The 20,241-nt window shown below is 43.7% G+C and overlaps 1 protein-coding gene across 1 annotated transcript in view; it reads right to left on the bottom strand.

Moving 5' to 3' along the window:
- Window positions 1–20,241, bottom strand: part of DENND5A (DENN domain containing 5A) — a 99,245-nt gene that overhangs the window by 49,677 nt on the left and 29,327 nt on the right. Inside the window, exons 2-5 of the mRNA XM_090032672.1 lie at window positions 18,041–18,112; window positions 17,294–17,403; window positions 14,779–15,439; window positions 9,795–9,982 (exon numbers count right to left, since the gene is read on the bottom strand). Coding sequence (XP_089888798.1) covers window positions 9,795–9,982; window positions 14,779–15,439; window positions 17,294–17,403; window positions 18,041–18,112 — 1,031 coding nt within the window. The remainder of the gene's footprint in view (window positions 1–9,794; window positions 9,983–14,778; window positions 15,440–17,293; window positions 17,404–18,040; window positions 18,113–20,241) is intronic.

A 20,241-nucleotide genomic window follows, 5' to 3' on the forward strand; every position in this document is an offset into this window, starting at 1 on the left:
AGTGGTAGGAAAAAGGTGAAACAAATCCAACAACTTGTTGACACTCGTTACATGCGGAGCTTCTTCAGTGCAATCAAGACTTTTATGGACCAAGCTCTTGCATACTCAGACTTGCATGCAAGACTCACCATACTCAGACCTGAAGATGGCAGTATGCTTGTCAAAAATAAGTCCACCAAAAACCACTGAAAAGAACACTGAACAGAGAATTGATAATGACTGATTTCATAGACATCAGGGCTGGAAGGGACCTCGAGAGATCATCGAGTCCAGCCCCCTGCCCAAAGAGCAGGAAGTCAGCTGGGGTCATAGGATCCCAGCAAGATAAGCATCCAATTTACTCTTGAAGGTGTTCAATGTAGGCGCTTGAACCACCTCCGCTGGCAGACTGTTCCAGACCTTGGGGGCTCGGACAGTAAAGAAATTCTTCCTTATGTCCAGCCTGAAGCGGTCTTGCAGGAGTTTGTGACCATTCGACCTAGTCATCCCTTGGGGCGCTCTGGTGAACAAACGTTCCCCCAGGTCCTGGTGGTCACCCCGATAAACTTATAGGTGGCCATCAGATCACCCCTGAGCCTGCGCTTTTCCAGGCTAAAGAGTCCCGTGTCTCTCAGCCTGTCATCGTAAGATCTGTTTTCCTGACCTCTGATCATGCGCGTGGCTCTCCTCTGGACTCTCTCAAGCTTCTCCACATCCTTTTTGAATTGTGGAGCCCAGCAGTACTCCAGCTGCGGCCTCACCGAGGCCGAGTACAAGGGGAGAATGACGTCCCGGGTTTTGCTCAAGAAGCATCTACGGATGCAAGCCAGCGTTTTGGTCGCTTTATTAGCCGCAGCATTGCATTGCAGGCTCATGTTCTTCTTGTGGTCAATGATGACCCCCAAGTCTCTTTCTTCTGTAGTGCTATCCAACGTAGCACTGCCGAGCCTATAAGGATGCTGCAGGTTTTTCCTCCCAAGGTGGAGAACCTTGCATTTTTCAGTGTTAAACACCATCAGGTTCTCGTCTGCCCATTTGCTGAACTTGTCCAGGTCAGCCTGGATCACCCGCCTATCTTCTGGCGTGGATGCTTTGTCCCAAAGTTTGGTGTCATCGGCGAACTTGGCCAGTCCACTCCTGACTCCAATGTTCACATCATTAATGAAGATGTTGAACAGTATGGATCCAAGGACAGAGCCTTGAGGGACCACACTGGTCACAGGGCACCACGATGAGTGACTGCCATCAATCACAACCCTCTGGGTCTGACAATGGAGCCAATTTCCCAGCCAGCGGATCATGGTGGAGCCAAAGCCACAACTGGCCAGTTTGGCCAAGAGGTGATCATGGGATACCAGATCAAAAGCTTTTTTGAAGTCAAGATATATGACATCAATTTCATCTCCCTCGTCCAGGTTATAGGTCACCTGGTCATAGAAGGAAATGAGATTGGTCAAACAAGACCTACCCGCAACAAACCCGTGCTGGCTGTCCCTTAGAATGTTAGCCTGGGCCAGTCCCTCAAGGATGGCCTCCTTAATAAACTTTTCTAAGATCTTCCCCAGGATACAAGTCAGGCTAATGGGCCTGTAGTTAGCCGGATCCACTCTCCTCCCTTTCTTGAAGATCGGCACCACATTGGCCTTCTTCCAGTCTTCGGGCACTACACCAGAGCGCCAGGAGTTTTCAAAGATCCGTGCCAGGGGCTGGGCTATGACGCTCGCCAGCTTCTTGAGTACCCTGGGGTGCAGGTTGTCAGGGCCAGCTGACTTGAAGGTATCCAGCTTCTCAAGATGTTCCTTCATGAGGTCAGCATTTATGGAGGGTAGGGGATCCCCAACACCCGGATCTCCCTGTCCCATAGCAGGCATGGGCGTCCCGTGGGACTGATGAAAGACTGATGCAAAGTACTTATTTAATAGGTTGACTTTTTCCTGGGCGTCAGTTGTCAGTTGCCCCATCTGGTTTAGCAGGGGTCCAACGTTGCCCTTGCTTTTCCTCTGGCTCCCCACATATCTGAAAAAGGACTTTTTGTTGTCCTTGATGCCTGAAGCTAGTTGGAGTTCAGTTGCAGCCTTGGCTTTCCTGATTTGCTCCCTGCAGGACCGGACCAGCGCAGAATAATCCTCCTTGGAGGTGAATCCCGTCCTCCATCTTTTGTAGGCTTTCCTTTTTAGCTGTAGGAGGTCCGCTAGGTCCATGGAGAGCCAGGAGGGCTGCTGTGCCTTCTTGCTGCCTTTCCTCTGTGTTGGAATAGATTTGGCTTGTGCATTGAGGATCGCTTCCTTGAGAAGCGACCACTCTTCTTGAACTCCCATCTCCCTGGGGTCATGGTCCCTAAGGGCCTGACCAACAAGCCTCTTGAAGTCGAAGTCGGCTTTTCTGAAGTCAAGGACTTCTGTGTTGCTGACTGACTTGCCAGCTTTACGGCGGATGGTGAAGGTGATCAGCTCGTGGTCGGTCGTCCCCCGTAGCCAGTACCAGGTCGAGCAGCGCTTTGCCTCTCGTTGGCCCATAGACTTCTTGAGGCAGGTAGAGGTCATCCACGCACGAGAGAAAGCTTTGCGACCGCTCGGATTTTGCTGAGTGATCTTCCCACGAGATGTCTGGGTGATTGAAGTCACCCATGACAACCAAGATCCTGAAGCAAGCGGCCTCAGTCAGTTCCTGGGCGAACTCCTGGTCAAGCTCAGGACTTTGAGTGGGAGGTCTGTAGTAGACTCCCACCGTTGTGTCCCCTGTGCCGTATTCCCCACGAATTTTTACCCAGAGGGTCTCTAGCTGTCCATGCCAGTCACCAACATCAGCTTGCAGGGACATGTAGCTTTCCTTCATATAGACAGCTACACCCCCGCCCCTTTTGTCAACACGATCCCTCCTGTACAGGGCATAGCCCTCTATACCCGTGGTCCAGCCATGGGTGGAGTCCTACCAGGTCTCTGTTATCCCAATGACATCATAATTCTTTGCACTGAGCAGGAGCACAGTGATGACACTATCAACTCTGTCCTGCAGCATCCAGTAAGGGAAGCACTTGTCAGTCTACCAGATGACAGATGAAGAACAACATAGCATCTGGCCCCAATGTTATACCAGCTGAGATGTTCAAAGCTGGTGGAGAAACTATGGCCAACAAGTTCCACATACTGTTTCTTAAAATCTGGAACACTGAATAAGTTCCTGCTAACTTAAGGAATGACAATTTTGTCTCCATTTTTAAAAAGGGAGAGAGTTTCCACAGTCAAACCTATCAAGGTATCACCCTTCTCTCCACAGCTGGGAAGATCCTTGCTCAAATTCTGCTGAACTCACTGCTCTCTCTTGCCGAGGAAATTCTTCCCGAGATTCAGTGTGGCTTCAGACCATAAAGAAGCACCAGGGACATGCTTTCTGCAGCCCAGCAGATCCAGGACACATGTTGAGATCAACACTAGGAACTGAATATGGCTGTTATCATAGATGACTGCCTTCATCATATACAGTGGTTCCACTACAGAGCCTTTGCCATTTGTACTGGTGTCAAGCAGGGCCGCATAATTGCACCAATTCAGTTTTCCATCTTTCTTGCTCACCCATGACCATCTGCCACATAGCATCAGCACTGAGTACGGAATGGATGGGAACCTTTTCAGTCTCTCCCACCTCCATGTCAAAACTGAAGTTACACTGGCCTCGATTGCAGAACTTCAGTACACTGATGATTGTGCTATTGCTGCACATACTGAGGTGGACCTACAGAGTACTCTCAACCGCTTCTTTCAAGCACACCATTGCCTGGAAATAACCTTTAACATCAGAAAAACCAAAGGTGCTTCACAAGCCTGCTCTAGGCCAAACAACTCCCCCAGCAAAGATCCTCAATGATGGAAAAGAAATGGAGGATGCTGAACACCTCAGCAGCCATCTCTTAAAGAAGGCCCACATCAATGAGGAAATCCAGTATAGGACCTGATGTGCCAGCTGTGCCTTCAGAAAACCGAATCATTGTGTGTTCAAAATCACAACATCGAGATTCAAACAAAGCTCCTACTATACAAGACTGTGGCAACCCCAACTGTTCTCTATGGCTGTGAAGCTTGGGTAACCTACAGGGACCACCTGAAAAGACTGGAACACCTTTACCAGCACTACCTCCAGAAGATCCTTGGCATGAAGTGGGAGGATCATTGCATAAGTGCCAGTGTCCACACCCATGCCAATACCATCAGTATGGAAGTATTGATCGTTCAACATCAGATGCAGCTGACAGGGCATTGTGCATATATGCCTGATGTATATTGACCAAAACAACTGCTAATACTCCCAACTCAGCCAAAGATAAAGGACATGAGGGGGCCAGAGAAAATGCTTCGATACCCTCAAGGCAAAACATTAAGAAGTATGACACTGACATCACAAATTGGGAAAAACTAGCTCGGGACAGAGCTACATAGTGACACCTTGAGAGAGAAGGTATAATCTTACTTTGAGGAAAAACAGCTTGTCCTGGAGACAGAAAAGTGACAAAAATGGAAAGGAAGGTAACAACACTCCCTTTAAGTAGTATGTGGCATCTGCCAGAAAGTCTGAGGCTCTAGGACCAGCCTTTTTAGCTATCAATGGACTCATCTACAGTCCTTTACTTGGCCCATGGGAGTGACCATCCTCAACCATGAGGGATCACCACCGCTGACAATTTATGAAGTATAATCTTTGCAGATGTTGGAATAAGAATACTGAAGAGACATATGTTAGAAGGAAAAATTGTGACCTAGGACAAAACCACCTAATTTTCAAATGTGCAGAGTGATTATATTTTTGGCACTGATTTTTGCCCAAGATCATGGGGAACGCTTCATTCAAAACTTGCTGCTCAGCAAAACACTTTTATTCTGACCCCCTGATCGGTTATTCAACAGGAAGTGTTTATTTTCACATTAAATTAATTTCTAAGTAATTGCTGCCGTTTTAACTTCGCAACATGCTCCAACTCTTTCACCCCTCAGAAAGAAATGAAACAAACAGATTTTAGATCATGAAATGCCCCAGATAAATTGCTGCAATATTATCATGACTTACTTAAATAGACAAGCTACTTTAACAATTATTAAAAAGACTCATCAAAAACAGTTATATTTCATTGCTTGCTGGAGTGGGGAGTTTTAAGACAGCTCATGTAACCACCACTCTGATATGCACTACTGATACAAAAACCGTACATAAGCAGTAATGTTAGGAGCAGCTGCATTCTCTTTCTTTCCTTCTTATAGTTTCATAGTAGCTAGAGTCGGAAGGGACCTAGGTAGATCATCTAGTCCGACCCCCTGCCTTAGCAGGAAAGAGCACCGGGGTCAGATGACCCCGGCAAGGTGCTCATCTAACTTCCTTTTAAAAATCCCCAGGCTAGGAACCTGCACCACTTCCCCTGGAAGCTGGTTCCAGGCCCTAGCCGCCCTGACTGTGAAGTAGCGCCTCCTAATATCTAATCTAAACTTACCCTCCGCCAGTTTGTGACCGTTATTCCTGGTCACTCCTGGCAGCGCATGGGGGAACAGGGACTCCCCCAATACCTGCTGATCCCCCCTGACCAGTTTGTAGCAGGCCACAAGGTCCCCCCTTAACCTTCTCTTGTGGAGGCTAAACAGGTTCAGGTCCCGTAGCCTCTCCTCATAAGGCCTGCCCTGCTGACCCCTGATCATACGAGTGGCCCTCCTCTGAACTCTTTCCATATTGTCCACGTCCCTCTTGAAGTGTGGCGCCCAGAACTGGACGCAGTACTCCAGCTGCGGCCTGACCAGTGCCGCATAGAGGGGGAGGATCACCTCCCTGGACCTGCTCGAGATGCATCTGTGGATGCATGACAGGGTACGGTTGGCCTTCTTGACTGCCTCCCCACACTGCCGGCCCATGTTCATCGTGGAGTCAATGACGACTCCAAGATCCTTTTCCGTCTCCGTGCTGGCAAGAGGGGAGTTCCCCAACCTGTAAGTGTGGTGCCGGTTCTTCCTCCCCATGTGCAACACCTTGCACTTATCAGTGTTAAACCCCATCCTATTCTCATCCGCCCACCGTTGCAACCTGTCAAGGTCAGCTTGTAGCCTATTGCACCCTTCTAGTGCACCCACATCCCCCCACATCTTAGTGTCATCAGCAAACTTGAACAGGGTGCTTTCTACCCCATCATCCAAGTCACTGATGAAGATGTTGAACAGTGCGGGCCCGAGGACCGAGCCCTGCGGAACCCCACTGCCCACATCCTTCCAGGTCGAGAAGAACCCATCCACTACCACCCTCTGGGTGCGGCCCTCCAACCAGTTGGCGACCCATTTGACCATGTGGGCATCGACACCACAGTCTCCCAGCTTTTTGATGAGGACAGGGTGAGAGACAGTGTCGAAAGCCTTCCGGAAGTCCAAAAAGACTACATCCACAGCAACCCCTGCGTCTAATGATTTGATGACCTGATCGTAAAAGGCCACCAGGTTGGTCTGACAAGACCTGCCACTGATGAACCCATGTTGGTTGCCCCTAAGCATGCATTCCCCCGCAAGGCCCTCCTGGATGTGTGCCAGGATAATTTTTTCAAAGAGCTTACCCAGGATTGAGGTAAGACTAACTGGCCTGTAATTTCCCGGGTCCTCTTTTTTTCCCTTTTTGAAGATAGGGACCACATTGGCCCTCTTCCAGTCAACTCCTAGAAGAGCTTTTTACTGTACAGCTCCTCCCCTTTCTTTCACTGGTTTCTTTAGAAGCCTTTAACATAGCCACTAATCATGCCCTGAACAAAATCCTGCCAAATACAGACCTCTCCCTGTGATGTGTGTTATTTCCATGGGCAGGAAGCAGATTCTGGCTCTGCCCTGAGTCCCGGCACCATGCTGTCACTGCCCTGCAATCCAAGTCCCAGCCCTGGCACCACCAGCCTGTCCCGCTCCCAGAAGCTTCTTCTTGCCCTGCTGCAGCTCTATCCCATCCACTCAGCCGAGTGCACCCTACTTACTGGGGTTTCGGGCACACCCATCCACTCTGTCCAGTGCTTCTGGCAGTGGGTATGGGGCGGACGAACCAGGGTGCTTGGACACTGAGGCTGGCAGTAGCAGTGACACTGGCAGCAGCAGCCAGAAGGAGCTATGCCACCAGGGCTGCCAGGAAACAGTCCAGCCACCACACTACCCCAGGCCCATTGCATCCCCAAAAAACGTCAGAAAAACCTGCTGCAGGCTGGATAAAATCTCTTGGTGGGCTGGATTCAGTCCATGGGCCACATATTGCCCACCCCTGCTCTGTACCTTTTCCTTAACAAATGCTTAAATTCATTCAAATGCATGAGCTTCACTCCCACTCTGTTGCACTCCAACAGCATTAAGTACTAAAAGGACCAAGGCATTTTTTATATGGCTTCCAATAGTAATGAATAGGAGGGAAAATAGAAGCACGTCACTGAGTTCTGCAAGCCACTTTTCTTCAGTTCCTATATTCCGAAAGGCAAGCATTTCTTTTGTGGCATCTTTTATTGGACCAAATGCATAATTGAGAGAAATGCTGGACAAGATTTGGGAGACAAAAATCTCAGATTGCACTTTGTACCTAAAAACTTGTCTAATGTCTCTGCCAACTACACAGTTGCTCCAGTAAAAAATCATCACAAAAAAGTAACCCTTGCCTCTCATATTTCCTGGACCATTATGGCTACAAAACCACTTGAAGCTTATTAGCTTCTTAGGTCAGTTCAGAAAATCTCACAGCATTCAGACGGGCCAGAGAACAAAATAAGGAGAGTTGGGAATATGGAATGTCAAGGTGAGAATCCCCAAAAGATAGAAAAACGCAGATTATTAGCCTCAATATATCTGTACCGTTGGCTTCCTTCATTTCTGCTGGGGGAGAGAGAGAAATCAACTTCTAGCAAAGAAGGGAATTCTGATCACAGACACAGCAGTTAAAATATAATCCTTACAGGCAGCTAAATTCTCAGGCAACCCTAAATTTTAAAAATCTCAGATATCCACAAACTTTCTTAATACTAAAGAATAGAACGAGGCAAGAAAACATGCAGTACTTTGTGACTAACTGGGTCTTCTCTGCATTTCTAAAAAAAATGTTTTTGAACACAAAGACCATATGTAATTGTCACCTTATTAGCATTACCAGTGTGGTAAATCAACAAAGGTAAAATATGATTGACTTGATTCTGAACATCGCTTTACCATTTTACTTAAATTAACTCCATTTCTCATGCCTGCAAACAGCATTTCAACATGTAACATTACAAAACTATATGGTTCACCTGATATATGGACTGGTGGATTTAGAACAGGGTTCTGCTGCTGTTATTAAAAAAAAAAGTGTCAGATCATCAGCTGGTCACTATGGCTGCTTGCAGACATTAAAAAACAAAACAATGGTGCTTTACTTTAAACTCAGGGTGCTCCCGCACTGAGCCCAGCATGTGCCCAGAAGAGGCATCATGTTAGTCGGCTCTGGCTCACCCACCATCTGTAGAGATCAGGTGCTTTAGTGGGGCTTTTTTGGCACTTTTATCTAATGGCCAATACAATCAGCTATTAGATAAAAGTGCCAAAAAGGCCCTCTGAAGCACATGATCAGTACAGACATTGAGGAGCCAGGTTGAAGTAACGTGCTGCTCCTTCTGGTAAAGTGTGTGTGTTGGAGGGGAGGGGAGAGGTTGAGGGGGGTTTTGTGTCTGCAAGCAGCCTATGAAACTTTTTTTTAAAAATCAATATTAACTATATTAATTGGACTAATGCCATGAGAGTGGCATTTGCTAGCAAAACTAAACTAAAATAACTGTTTTCAGAGCTGTGCATGTTCTTCCTGGTGTTATTAAGGATGCTGGTACATAAAGAAAGATAAACAAAAATATGGATCAAGGTAGACTTTAGGTTCATCAGCAGTAAAAAAACAATCCACTAGGCAAGTTTTAAAATGACAGTTTTCAGGGAAAGAAGTCTTACTTTTCAGTGCTGAGGGGGGGAAAAAAAAAAATGAACATTAATTGACATACAGATATTTGAATAGAAACAGCAAATAGTTGGCACAGTAACTAAACTAGAAGTTCACAGATAATGTCCATTCCTATATCTCAGGAAGCCTTTTTAGAAAGTTTTCTATGTCAAACTCTTTCAGGACTGCTTGACGGTAAAGAGGTACGTCTGCCACATTCCTGCTAATTTTAAGAGGCAACTAAAACAATGAAGACAGTCAGGAGGCTATGGACATCAGCCTAGCCAGATCATTTTCTAGTATTTTCACATTTCACATTCAAAGGTGTTACGGATGGATTTTCCCCAGGGACCATGAAAGGGCATGAATACAGCAGTGGAGAGAGGGAGAAGGATTTTTGCAGCAGAGTGCAGTGCTCCCCTCCCCACCCCGATTGGCCAAGCGGCCCCAGAAGTCCCACCCCTCCAAGAAATTGACAGATGAACAATGAGAACCAAGTTCCTTGTCCCAGCTCCTAGGTACTGCCACAATGCAAATCATCATCACACAGCTACAAATTAATGCTGGCTTTTCTATGCAAACAAAATATTTTTTTCCTCACAGTAGTTTTACAGAACTAAAGACAACTGAGAGATTCAAAAGTTTAGCTTTATCACATCCACAAGTTTTATCACTTCTCAAAGCAAGCTGTGTGTAACTGAATTGTGTCATCCATGCCCAATAAAATTTATCACATGCCAAAGGAACCAGGAAAGCTTCCCAAGGCAAGTTACCACTTCAAAGGACTTATTACATTTTATTATTCATTCACTTAGCCTCTTGCTTCTTAGTATGAGTAAAAATATTTATCAATCCAGCCAAACAGCACTCACCTCTTGAGGCAGTTCCAGCTTAGACCTGTCATCCAGTCCATTGGAGTGCAAGCCCATCAAATAAGGGACAGGGGCATCTAGGAAATGAAGAAGGGAGGCTGGAAGAATGGGAACATATACATGCTGCCACTGGAATGGGAACATTAGTGCTGTGATGGTCTCTGCCACAGTCATCAGCCTCTGGTAATCTAAAAAGCAAGGAAAATGCTTGTGAAAGAAATATAGGTAAGTGCAAACAAGCCAGTTGTTATAATGTTATCTGGTTTTAATTAAGCAGTTGAATAGTTTCTTTAGCTGATATATTGTGGACAGCATGTGCTTTCTTCTAGATGTCTTATATGAAGTGTTCTTCAGTGCCTTAGCACATTTTGAAGCTATGAGTTCAATGCAGATAATTAAGAACAGGCTGAACAAATAGGTCATTCTACAAGTCCTATGATAAGAAGAAAAGTTGGTCCTGATTCTCACAAAGTCACTCCACTACAGCCAAAATGACAGACAAAGCACCATTTTGAGCAGAGGAAGTTTTATAGAGCCTATGGGAATAGCAGAGCAGCATTTTCAACCTAATTCCAATTTTTTCATGACTTACCATAAAAACTTGCATAGAAATGAAAAATCAAACATACCCTTTAGCTTTCAAACAATTATTTTAGTCATTCAAACTAGTACAATGCACTTCTTACCACAAGCAGAACTCCACTTACGTCAAATAATTGTATACAAGATGAGGATCAGCTTCATTTATATTTTATTAAAAAAATCTGTAGTCTTAGTTCTTTCCAGATGTTCAAATTAAACACTGAGGGCTAAGAAGCTTTAAAAAGTGATAACTGTACACGGGCAATACACTTTCCAAACAATTTTCTACTAGACAGTTATTGCTGTGGCAGGCATCATCATTATGCCCAAATTAATCTTTTCTGTGCATGAAAATATATAAATCAGCCCTACCAAGCCCTCTCACAGCTTTTACAGAATCTAGTAGGAATTAGCAATGGAAGAACTGGGGAGGGTCAACAGTTCAATGCAGAGAAGTATAAGAAAGTTCAGATGGTTCAACTGACCTGCCGAGAAACTCTTGCCTCTACAAAAGTGGCCAGAAAGCATGCATGGACATTCTCAAGACTCAAGCTATATACATATGCAAGAATGAGGAGCTGGGGGAAGGGGGGTTAATAGTATCTTCCTTCTCAAAGCCAGATTCAGAGGCATAGTTTAGCAGTTGTGCACCTGGGCAGCAGCAGTGCATTCACCAAGCTTCACAAAGCTATGATATGCTTCTAAAAATAAAGGATGTAGAGAAGCTGGAAATTCTAGATCAAGTTGTGAGGATCATTGCGGACATATCTGTTACAGGTGCACAGTCTCCATAATTCAGGCTACTGAATATTTTCTTTCCCTAAAATTGCTGCCTTTCTTTACAAACACACACAAAATTTGAAATCTGAGATTATCCCTGTAACCTGTAATCAAATCAAGCTTTTAAAGAAGAGCATCTCCAATTCATGACAGTGCCATACAATTTTTATACCACCCCTCTTTGATCCTTGTATTTAACTGAGATATTCCAACCCAAATTTTCAATGATTCTATGATATCTCAGTCACCCTGCCGATGCATCTTCCAACACGATGTTTCAAATCATATTATGGGAAAGCTGAAGACACTACTGAAAAACCCTTTAGCTTTAAAAAGGGAAACTCCCAATATTTAACATAAAGAAGGAATATCTGGTTTAGGTGACCTTAAAGCAGCTGAGGGTATACACAAGCGAAAATCAAATGAGAAGCAATATGGTATGAGATAGCAGTGAGAACACTACTTTAAGTAATGTCCTTGGTAGCCATGTTGGTCTGAGAGACAAGACATACAAAAAACTAGAACTCTTGGTTCCAAAATGATGCCTTTTATTAGACCAACTGGGAAATTGCACGAAAAATGTCCTTTTCTACAAGCTTTCAGAATCACAGTCCCTTTGTCCCTGGGAAAAGTATAGATGGTACAAGGTGGTAAAAAGTCCCCATAGGTAGGAAATAAACTTCATTTTTGCACAAAGGGAGCTGAAGATAGAAGTCTGTCCTCTTTTTTTTTTTTACCTCCCTGCAGACCATCTGACACCTCCAGGGAAGGAATTCTACCTGATCAACACATCAAAGAGCTACTCAGCACAGCTCACAAAGACACTCTCATGGACCCAGAGTATTAACAAGCAATCAGATTAAATTGAGATGGGGGTACAGGTGGCTGGGGGGAAGGGCATGAGGAGTTACCATGGTGTCAGGTGTTTTGCAGTGGCTTATCCTACAGTAAGTGAAGACAATTTATCTAGTGTAATTCAGGTGTAAACTCACCCCTCACCCAAAAAAACAACAACTCATAAGCAAAATTACCACACGTATCAGTTCTATTTTAAACAAAAAGTCCTTGCCACCCTTGTTTCCTGCTGCACCATTAATTCTCTTTAAAAATTCAACCTTTGTTCATGCCAAGATTCTGCCCAAGAATGGTTAAACTACCCTAGGAAAGGAGAAGAAAGCAAAGTCCATCAGCTGAGGTGTGCAGATGCATTAATTCTTGCCTGAAAAGGTGGACTTTGTCTGAAACCCCTTCCACAGCAAAAGTCTTTTCTCTTCCATTCAATTCAACTGACCACACCTACATACATCTGTTATTCAACACATCTCTAGGACTACTTACCACACAGCCTTAACATATATAATTCTTTTTTTGGGAATTACTGGTTGAAATTGGAAGTGAGGGTAAGAAAGATGTGCAACCCATTTCTGAGCCAGAGATGAAGAAACTTGCCTCCTGGATGTGTATTTTAATCACCTCCAAATTAAGAAGTTGCAGTAAGCAGAATAACTGTAGTTTTCTAAACCCACATAAAATGTCATCAATTTGTTTTATTTGTGTACCATCAGGGTTGGTGTAGTTACCACAACATAACAATTCCAAATGTACTAACCTCACTGCAATAGTACTGTAAATTTACTAATGATCTATATATGCAATTTATGCCCAATTCCAAATTATAAACACATATACACAGATCAGTACATACACATTCTAATATTTCAAGATCCGCTGGATTCTTATTACTTTGTATAACTGACCACTGTGTTGTATATGTAGAATATGGTAGATGTGCATAAGGAGTTTTCCGAAGAGGCAAGATGGACTTTAGTTGCTTCATACTTTTTTTTTAATTTACATTCCACCTACTCTAATGATAACTTGATGGGGTAAAAACACTAGAAACCAGCAGATTATTGCAGACATTATGGGCTGGAAGGGACCTCATGAGATCATTGAATCTAGCCCCCCCGCCATAGGCAGTAAGTCAGCTGGGATCAAGTGACCCCAGCAAGAAAAACATCCACATGTTGTTTTGAAAGAGTCCAGAATAGGTGCTTGCACCACCTCTGGGGGGAGTTTGTTCCAGACCCTGGACACTTGCGCCATAAAGAACAGTTTTCTTGCGTCTAGTCTAAAGTCAGCCTTCCTAGAGTTTATGGCCATTAGACCTCGTCATCCCTTGGGGAGCTCTGGTGAATAGCTGTTCTCCCAGCTCCTGATGTACCCGTTATATAATTGTAGGCTGCCACCAAGTCCCCTCTGAGCCTTGTCTTTTCCAGACTGAAGAGCCCCAAGTCCTCCAGCCTCTCCTCGTATGGCCTGCCCTCCAGGCCTTGGATCATACAAGTGGCTCTCCTCTGGACTCTCTCAAGCTGTTCCACGTCCCTCCTGAAGTGGAGGGCCCAAAACCGGACGCAGTACTCTACCTGCAGTCTCACCAGGGTCAAGTAAAGTAGTAGGATGACTTACCTGGTTTTGCTCGAGATGCATCAGTGGATGCACACCAGAGTTTACTTTGGTTTCCCAGCCACAGCATCATGTTGGTGGCTCATATTCATCTTGTGGTCAATCAAGACCCCCAAGTCTCTTTCGGTCGTGGTGCTAGTGAGCGTAGCACTAGCAAGCCTGCAAGTATGTTAAAGGTTCTTCCGACCAAGGTGCAGCACCTTACATTTCTCTACATTGAAGGCCATCAGGTTTTGGTCAGCCCACCCTGACAGTGTGTCCAAGTCTGCCCATCTCTGCAGCCTGTCCTGCATTGTGACCACCCTCCCCCAAAATTTGGTGTCATCTGTGAACTTTTCCAGTTTTCATCTGACTCCCAAATCCAGACAGTTAATGAAGATGTTAAAAAGTACCGGCCCAAGTACCGAGCCCTGAGGGACTCCACTAGTCACCCTGTGCCACATTGATTTGTTCCCATCAACTAGTACCCTTTGGGTCCAACCCTGTAGCCAGTTACCTAGCCATTGGACCATAAGATAATCAAGGCCACAGTTCCCCAACTTAACTACAAGGACATTGTGGGGAACTAGGGCAAAGGCTTTCTTGAAATCCAGATACATGACATCTACGTCATCTCCCTTGTCCAGGGCACGTGTTACCTGGTCATAGAAGGAGATGAGGTTGGTAAGGCAAGACCTGCCAGTCACAAAGCCATGTTGGCTGACATTCAGATGCTTGCCTTCCATTAGTCTGGTTTTGATGGATCCTTTGACAATCTTCTCTAGGATTTTTCCAGGGACGGACGTCAGAGTGATTGGTCTATAATTCCCCAGGCCATCCCTCCTCCCTTTCTTGAAGGTAAGGACCTTGCTGGCTCAGATTATGTTGCAAATCAACAGCCTAGCTACTCTAGGGTTTGCTTTATGTGGTTTTTGTACCTTTAGGATGTTATCAAAAAGGACAAATTGAAAACCTGGAAATGCCTAAAGCTAGGCATCAGAACAAAGCACATAATTTTCAAAGCTGCCAAGGACCTTTACCTCCAAACAAGCCTGAATTTAGATACAGTTGACAGCAGCGGCATGCCAATGAAAGTTTATTAACGCTATTTACTTGAATCTTTATTAAAAACTAATGCCATTAGACTTACAGAATAAAGAACAAAAGCAGTACTCACGCTGTGAATAAAGCAGTATCTGAAATTCCAGAAGGGCACAAGTAAAGAGCTGAACCACATTTTCTACTCCAAGTAACTCAAAAACTTCTTTAACTGGGAAGTCAAATAGTGGCAGTTCACTGGTGCTTGGCCTCTGGCAGACAATTGATCCATAAACACCTGAAAATTTTAAGGATCTCCCTGCTGGAGGAAGAGGAACCTCATACAGAATGTTGTAGATATAACTTTCTAATGGTAATGGTGGTGGCTGAGGCGAAGTTACAGCTTGATGGAGTTGCTCTAATACTTTCTTACAAGCCTTCATGAAAGACATAGGAGTAATCAGACAAATGCACTTAGAGACATACAGTGTGTCTCTGCTAATATCGTACGAGTTAAAACGCTGGAGCTTTGATACAGAACTGCCATTGCAGTCATCTATGCTGCCACAGATATCTTTGTCATTTGTGGATGGAGTATGAAGAATGTCATATTCAGCATTGTGCATATGATATAAAGTCTGCATGGCACTGCAGATTTGTTTGCTGGTAACTTCCTCGTAAAATGTGAGAGAAAACCCAAATGTCCGTGAGCCATCTTCACGGGTGATTATAAATGAGTGGAACTGAGGTTCTCTGGAATCAGCTTGCGTCTTGAAAGCAAGCCCTTTTGGCATACAGAGCTATAAAAAAAAAAAAAGGAAAGAAAAAAAGTGGGGAAAAATTACATGCCCATTTTAATTTTGCTTGTTTTTTCCCTCCAGAATTTTAGGCTAAGACAGGCAGGATATAAAAAGCTGTAGGCTGGCATGGTATCTCATTTCCCTCCATACAAATTCTGTAAAATATTAAGATACTAATATAATATACTGAACATATTAAAATGAAAGGTTAATTATACAGAATGGAGACATTCAAAATAAAAGCCACATCTGATTACTAAAGTCCACAGAATTGTTGTCATTTAACAGGAACAGAAAATTCAACCTGTATACATGAAGTGTTTTTATCATTAATATTACTTTTAAAATTGAAGTAAGTGATTAAATTCCATGCCATGGAATAGACAAACACAGAAAAAGAAGTGATCATTAACCAAGAGACTGATTTCCATTTATTTCTCTCTGAAATACCACAGAGTAAGTAGCAAAAAAAAAAGTTACTAGTGGTAAAAATCTTTTTACAGCATTAAAAAAAAAAAAGGGGGGGGGTTGTCCTTTTAAATTAAGCCTGCATACTTAGAGCATGGGTAGGCAAAACACAGCCTGTGGGCTGGATCTGGTATTGTACAGATTGGATCAGGCTGGCAGAGCATGCCCACCAATCAACTGGATCAGGCCCACTGTGGTGCCCCACCCAGGGCAGCCTGCACCACACTCTCGCCTGTGTCTGCCTGCCCCGGATATGGCCAGGGCACACAGCTTACCAGCTCCTTGTGTGGCTGCAGCTGCCTGGTGCTTCTTAGCTCCCCTTAGATCCAGCAGCAACTTCTCTTCCTGCTCCCGCCCCAGCTGCACCATTCAGCCACGCTCCTGCCCCAGCACACGGGGCTCCAGCTCCCTCCCAACTGCCCCACCCACCTGACAAGGTGGAAGACAGCCAGGAGCTGGAGCCATAACCACGCACACTAGGGCAGCAGCCACCTGGGTGAAGTTTTCTCCCCATCCAGAGTGATGCAGCAGGGGCAGGAGAAGCTGCTGCTGGACCTGAAGGGAGCTGAACAGCACCTAGCAGGTACAGCCACACTAAGAGCAGCTCCGCCAGTAAGCTGTGCATGCTGGCTGGGTCTGGGGCCAGAGGGTGTGGGCAGGAGTGCAGCATGGGCTGCCCTGGGCAGAAGCAGGCAGAGCTCGGCCCCTGTAGAGTGCCACCCAGACAAGCTCTGCTGCATGCACCACCTGTCCCCTCCTCCCTCCCCTCACCCCCAGCCAGCTCCCAGGACCTAGCACCCAGGCAGCCCCCACCCCAACATGTGCACATGCTGTCTCTCCACACACGCGCGCGAGGTGTGTGGGGAGCACCCTCAAGGTGGGCTGGGATCTTGAGGCAGTGACAACATGGGGCTGCAGCCCAGGGCAAGGCTGCAATCCACTTCCTACACACCCCTGTCCATGGAACTCATGCCTGTTGTGGGGGGGCATGCAGGCAGCAGATCTTGGCTTTACCCAGGTCCCAGTCCTGTGCTGTCACCACTTGGCAACCTTACCCCATGATCCCACCCATCCCACTTCCAAACACTGCTCCCCACCCACCCACAGCCCCACCACACATAGGGAGTTGTGGTAAATTGTTGTGGGGGCGGGAGGCGATGCTGACTTGGCTCCGGACAACTTATCAAAACTGCCTATGTGGCATCCAGGCCCAAATAATTACTGATTTACAGCAACAAATTGATTAACTGTAGTTTTTTATTTTGCCACTATCAATATATATCACAGAAATAACTATAACAATTAAAAATGTCCAGCTAAGTGAATAGTATTATTAAAAAAACAGAAGTGAAAAAAAGCAAACAAATCACTTGACATGATACTGACCATTCCCACTGCATCTTGGTCAAAAGGATTCCATTCTACATTCTCAGGATAACGAGCAAGAACTTTGGACTTAAACGTGCGTCTTAATGGAGTTTGTTCAAAATTCTCCCCTAAAAGTGAAAGAAAAAAAACCCAAATTCAACAATTTCATTCTCTTCTCTAGCCTTGTAGGGAACAGCTTAGAAAAATGTCAGTAAGCAGAAGTGAAGATAAGCGAATTAAGTGCGCACATTCCTTTAAGAGAAACAGAAAACGCAAAAGAGTTAGTTAGCATGTAATTAGATTGAAAAGTATTAGCACCGTCAATAACTGCGTACAAATGTTATCTGTGCTTTTCATGAAATGAACATTCTCAAATTTGTCTACAGTTACTGGGTTTATTTCTGCTTATTATCAAAAGCCTTACAAGCTCCATGCAGGATTTGAAGGAACTCAAATGTAGCACAGCAAGACCTAATCTGTATTTATTATACTAAAGAAAAGCACAGACAAGACACACAAAGATGATGCAAAGAGATTAAAACAGACACAAGTGACATCACTTCTAAATATTTTGAGGGCTTTGTTTGTTTGTTTTTTAAAGCCTTCTCTGAAACAGTGGAAATTCACCCATCAATTACAAAAAGTCATCTGTAAAGAAAGACTCTACAAAGTTAAGAGGTCAAAGGCCACAAAAATGCCAGTAAAGAGGAGATATCAGAAGAACTAGAAAGTTTATGCTGTTTTTCTTTAATTTTTTTTTTTTACCTTCTGCTGCACTTGAAATGAAACGGCCGGCACCACCTCGGATTTTAGAGGCCTGTATATACTGGCATAATGCTATATAACAAATAAAAACAACACTGCATTACAATTCAATAGTGTGTACTACCAAGGAATTATATAGCTAGTAGTCACCAATGTACAATATAAAAATATTCCATACAAAACTAACATGCACAAGAGATTTGATGGCATATTTTCCTCATGTTTCCTAGACAGAGGAATAAGAAGTGGGACGTTATTGTATAAACCAGGAAGCACCAACAAATATTTCCAAGTACAGAAATTGAGCTAAAAATTAAAGTTTGTAATTTGAGATCTCAATTGTTCTCCAATACATACACATGCACATGCTTTAGTTTTTCTTCTCTGTCCAAGATAGCACTATAATAGTTATACCCACAAGTTAAATTAGTACACTTCAAAATGTGTATTTGTAAAATGCCCCTAAACAGTGAAGTACATGATGAAAAACTCATGCAAAGGACCACTCAAAAACCTCTAAATATCACAGTGTTTTAAATATTTAAAGAGGACTGCAGAGGGGTAAATTGCATCTGTAAAAGGGGAGATCTGTGGGGCCCAACTTTATCTAAAGCGTTTGCATTTTCCAAAGAAAAGTGAACCAATCCTCGGAGCCAAGGTCCTTCTAGAGTAGCTCCCATGAATACTTGCTTTAAAAAAAAAATCCTCCCAAAATAAACTTTGCCATCTGAGTAGAATGCAATTAGCGAAATGAGCATGCAGCTGTTGACAGCGGCTACAACAATCACACAGAATTGCATGAAATCACATGCTTTAAATAAATTCAGCAATTTCAGCAACACCTGCTACAACAGGGGAAAAACCCTTATTTCAAACCCTCATTTATCATCTTGCACATAGTAATTAAGTAGCAAAGAAAGTTGATTTTGGAATTGGTGGAATTTGTTCTGTACTTTTACAGTAATATTTAAAATAACATTTCTGGATTGAATAAAAATTGCTTAAAATCTTTACGCCATACAACAACACTAAAGTTTCACAACATGGTGTCACATCCCTTGAAATACCTTGGACATGCAACAAGACACTGTAGGTGCACCATTAACAGCCAGTTGGTAAAACTTAAAATTTTATTTCCTTGGGAATTACTTAATAATGGCCTCAATTCAGAAAAATGAGATTTTTTTTTTTACTTCTAGGGAGCTACTTTAAGTGCTGTCCTGATCAGGGATTCCCACCCCACACCCTCTTCTTATGATATGTACATAAATCATACAGAATCTGGGAAATTTAAGCCCACATATTTATAGATCCACAAATTTGCAGTGTCAGAAGCTTTAAAAAATTACCTTAAATACGTCAGGCAAGGTAACTAGATGCTTTTTTATTTATGCATTTCTTTATAAAAAGCAGTGGGGGATTTATAATATGGTTGCTGTGAATTGGGACATTTGGGAAGAGAGAATAAAGACAAAAGTTCACTGAAATATAATAAACAAGACGATCACCCAGAGGAAGAGAATCAACAGGAAAATTTAAGTAATAATAGCATTTTTGCAAACACTAAAAAATAATTAAAATGCAGGTGAATCTAAAGGCTTAGACAAAAAGTGTCACTGTCAAAAAAGTCAAAAATTAAATGACACCACAGATCTTTATTTTCTCCTCTAACCTCCCCCTCCCCACCCCAACAACAAAATTAAAAAAACATAACTTTCTAGAAGCCAGGCTTTTAAAATTAAGGCAGAAAGCTAAACACACCTACAATTTTCTATAGTTATGTCTGCCCAGCATGATGTAATGTCAACTTTTAAGTAATTTGGGGGGGGGGAAAGAGACACAGACATTTACTAAACTGGTTTGTATTTTGTTTCCTCCATATATTTTAGAGAGAAGAAAACCACTTAGAAGCCAAGTTTTCTCCTATATTTTGAAATCACCTCCCACAATCACCAGATTCTCAAAACTACAAGTAGCATACATTTAGAGGAGCGGGGAAAAAACAACCACTTTTCTGGGCCAGGCAGCTTCTATTAACTGGATTATTTGTTCAAGATGATCAATCTTGCAAACCAACTGAAACCATTTTATTCTGGAGCAAACTGCAGATCATGACATCGCTGAGGAGGCACTGCTCAAAGTGTATGTAAAGGAAACTATCCAGAAAAGGAAAACATCTCTCTCCAGGTAAAGATGAAATT

This window comes from Crocodylus siamensis, chromosome 2 (genome assembly GCF_052110815.1).
Source record: "Crocodylus siamensis isolate JL-2025a chromosome 2, ASM5211081v1, whole genome shotgun sequence".
Classification (NCBI taxonomy): Eukaryota; Metazoa; Chordata; order Crocodylia; family Crocodylidae; genus Crocodylus; species Crocodylus siamensis.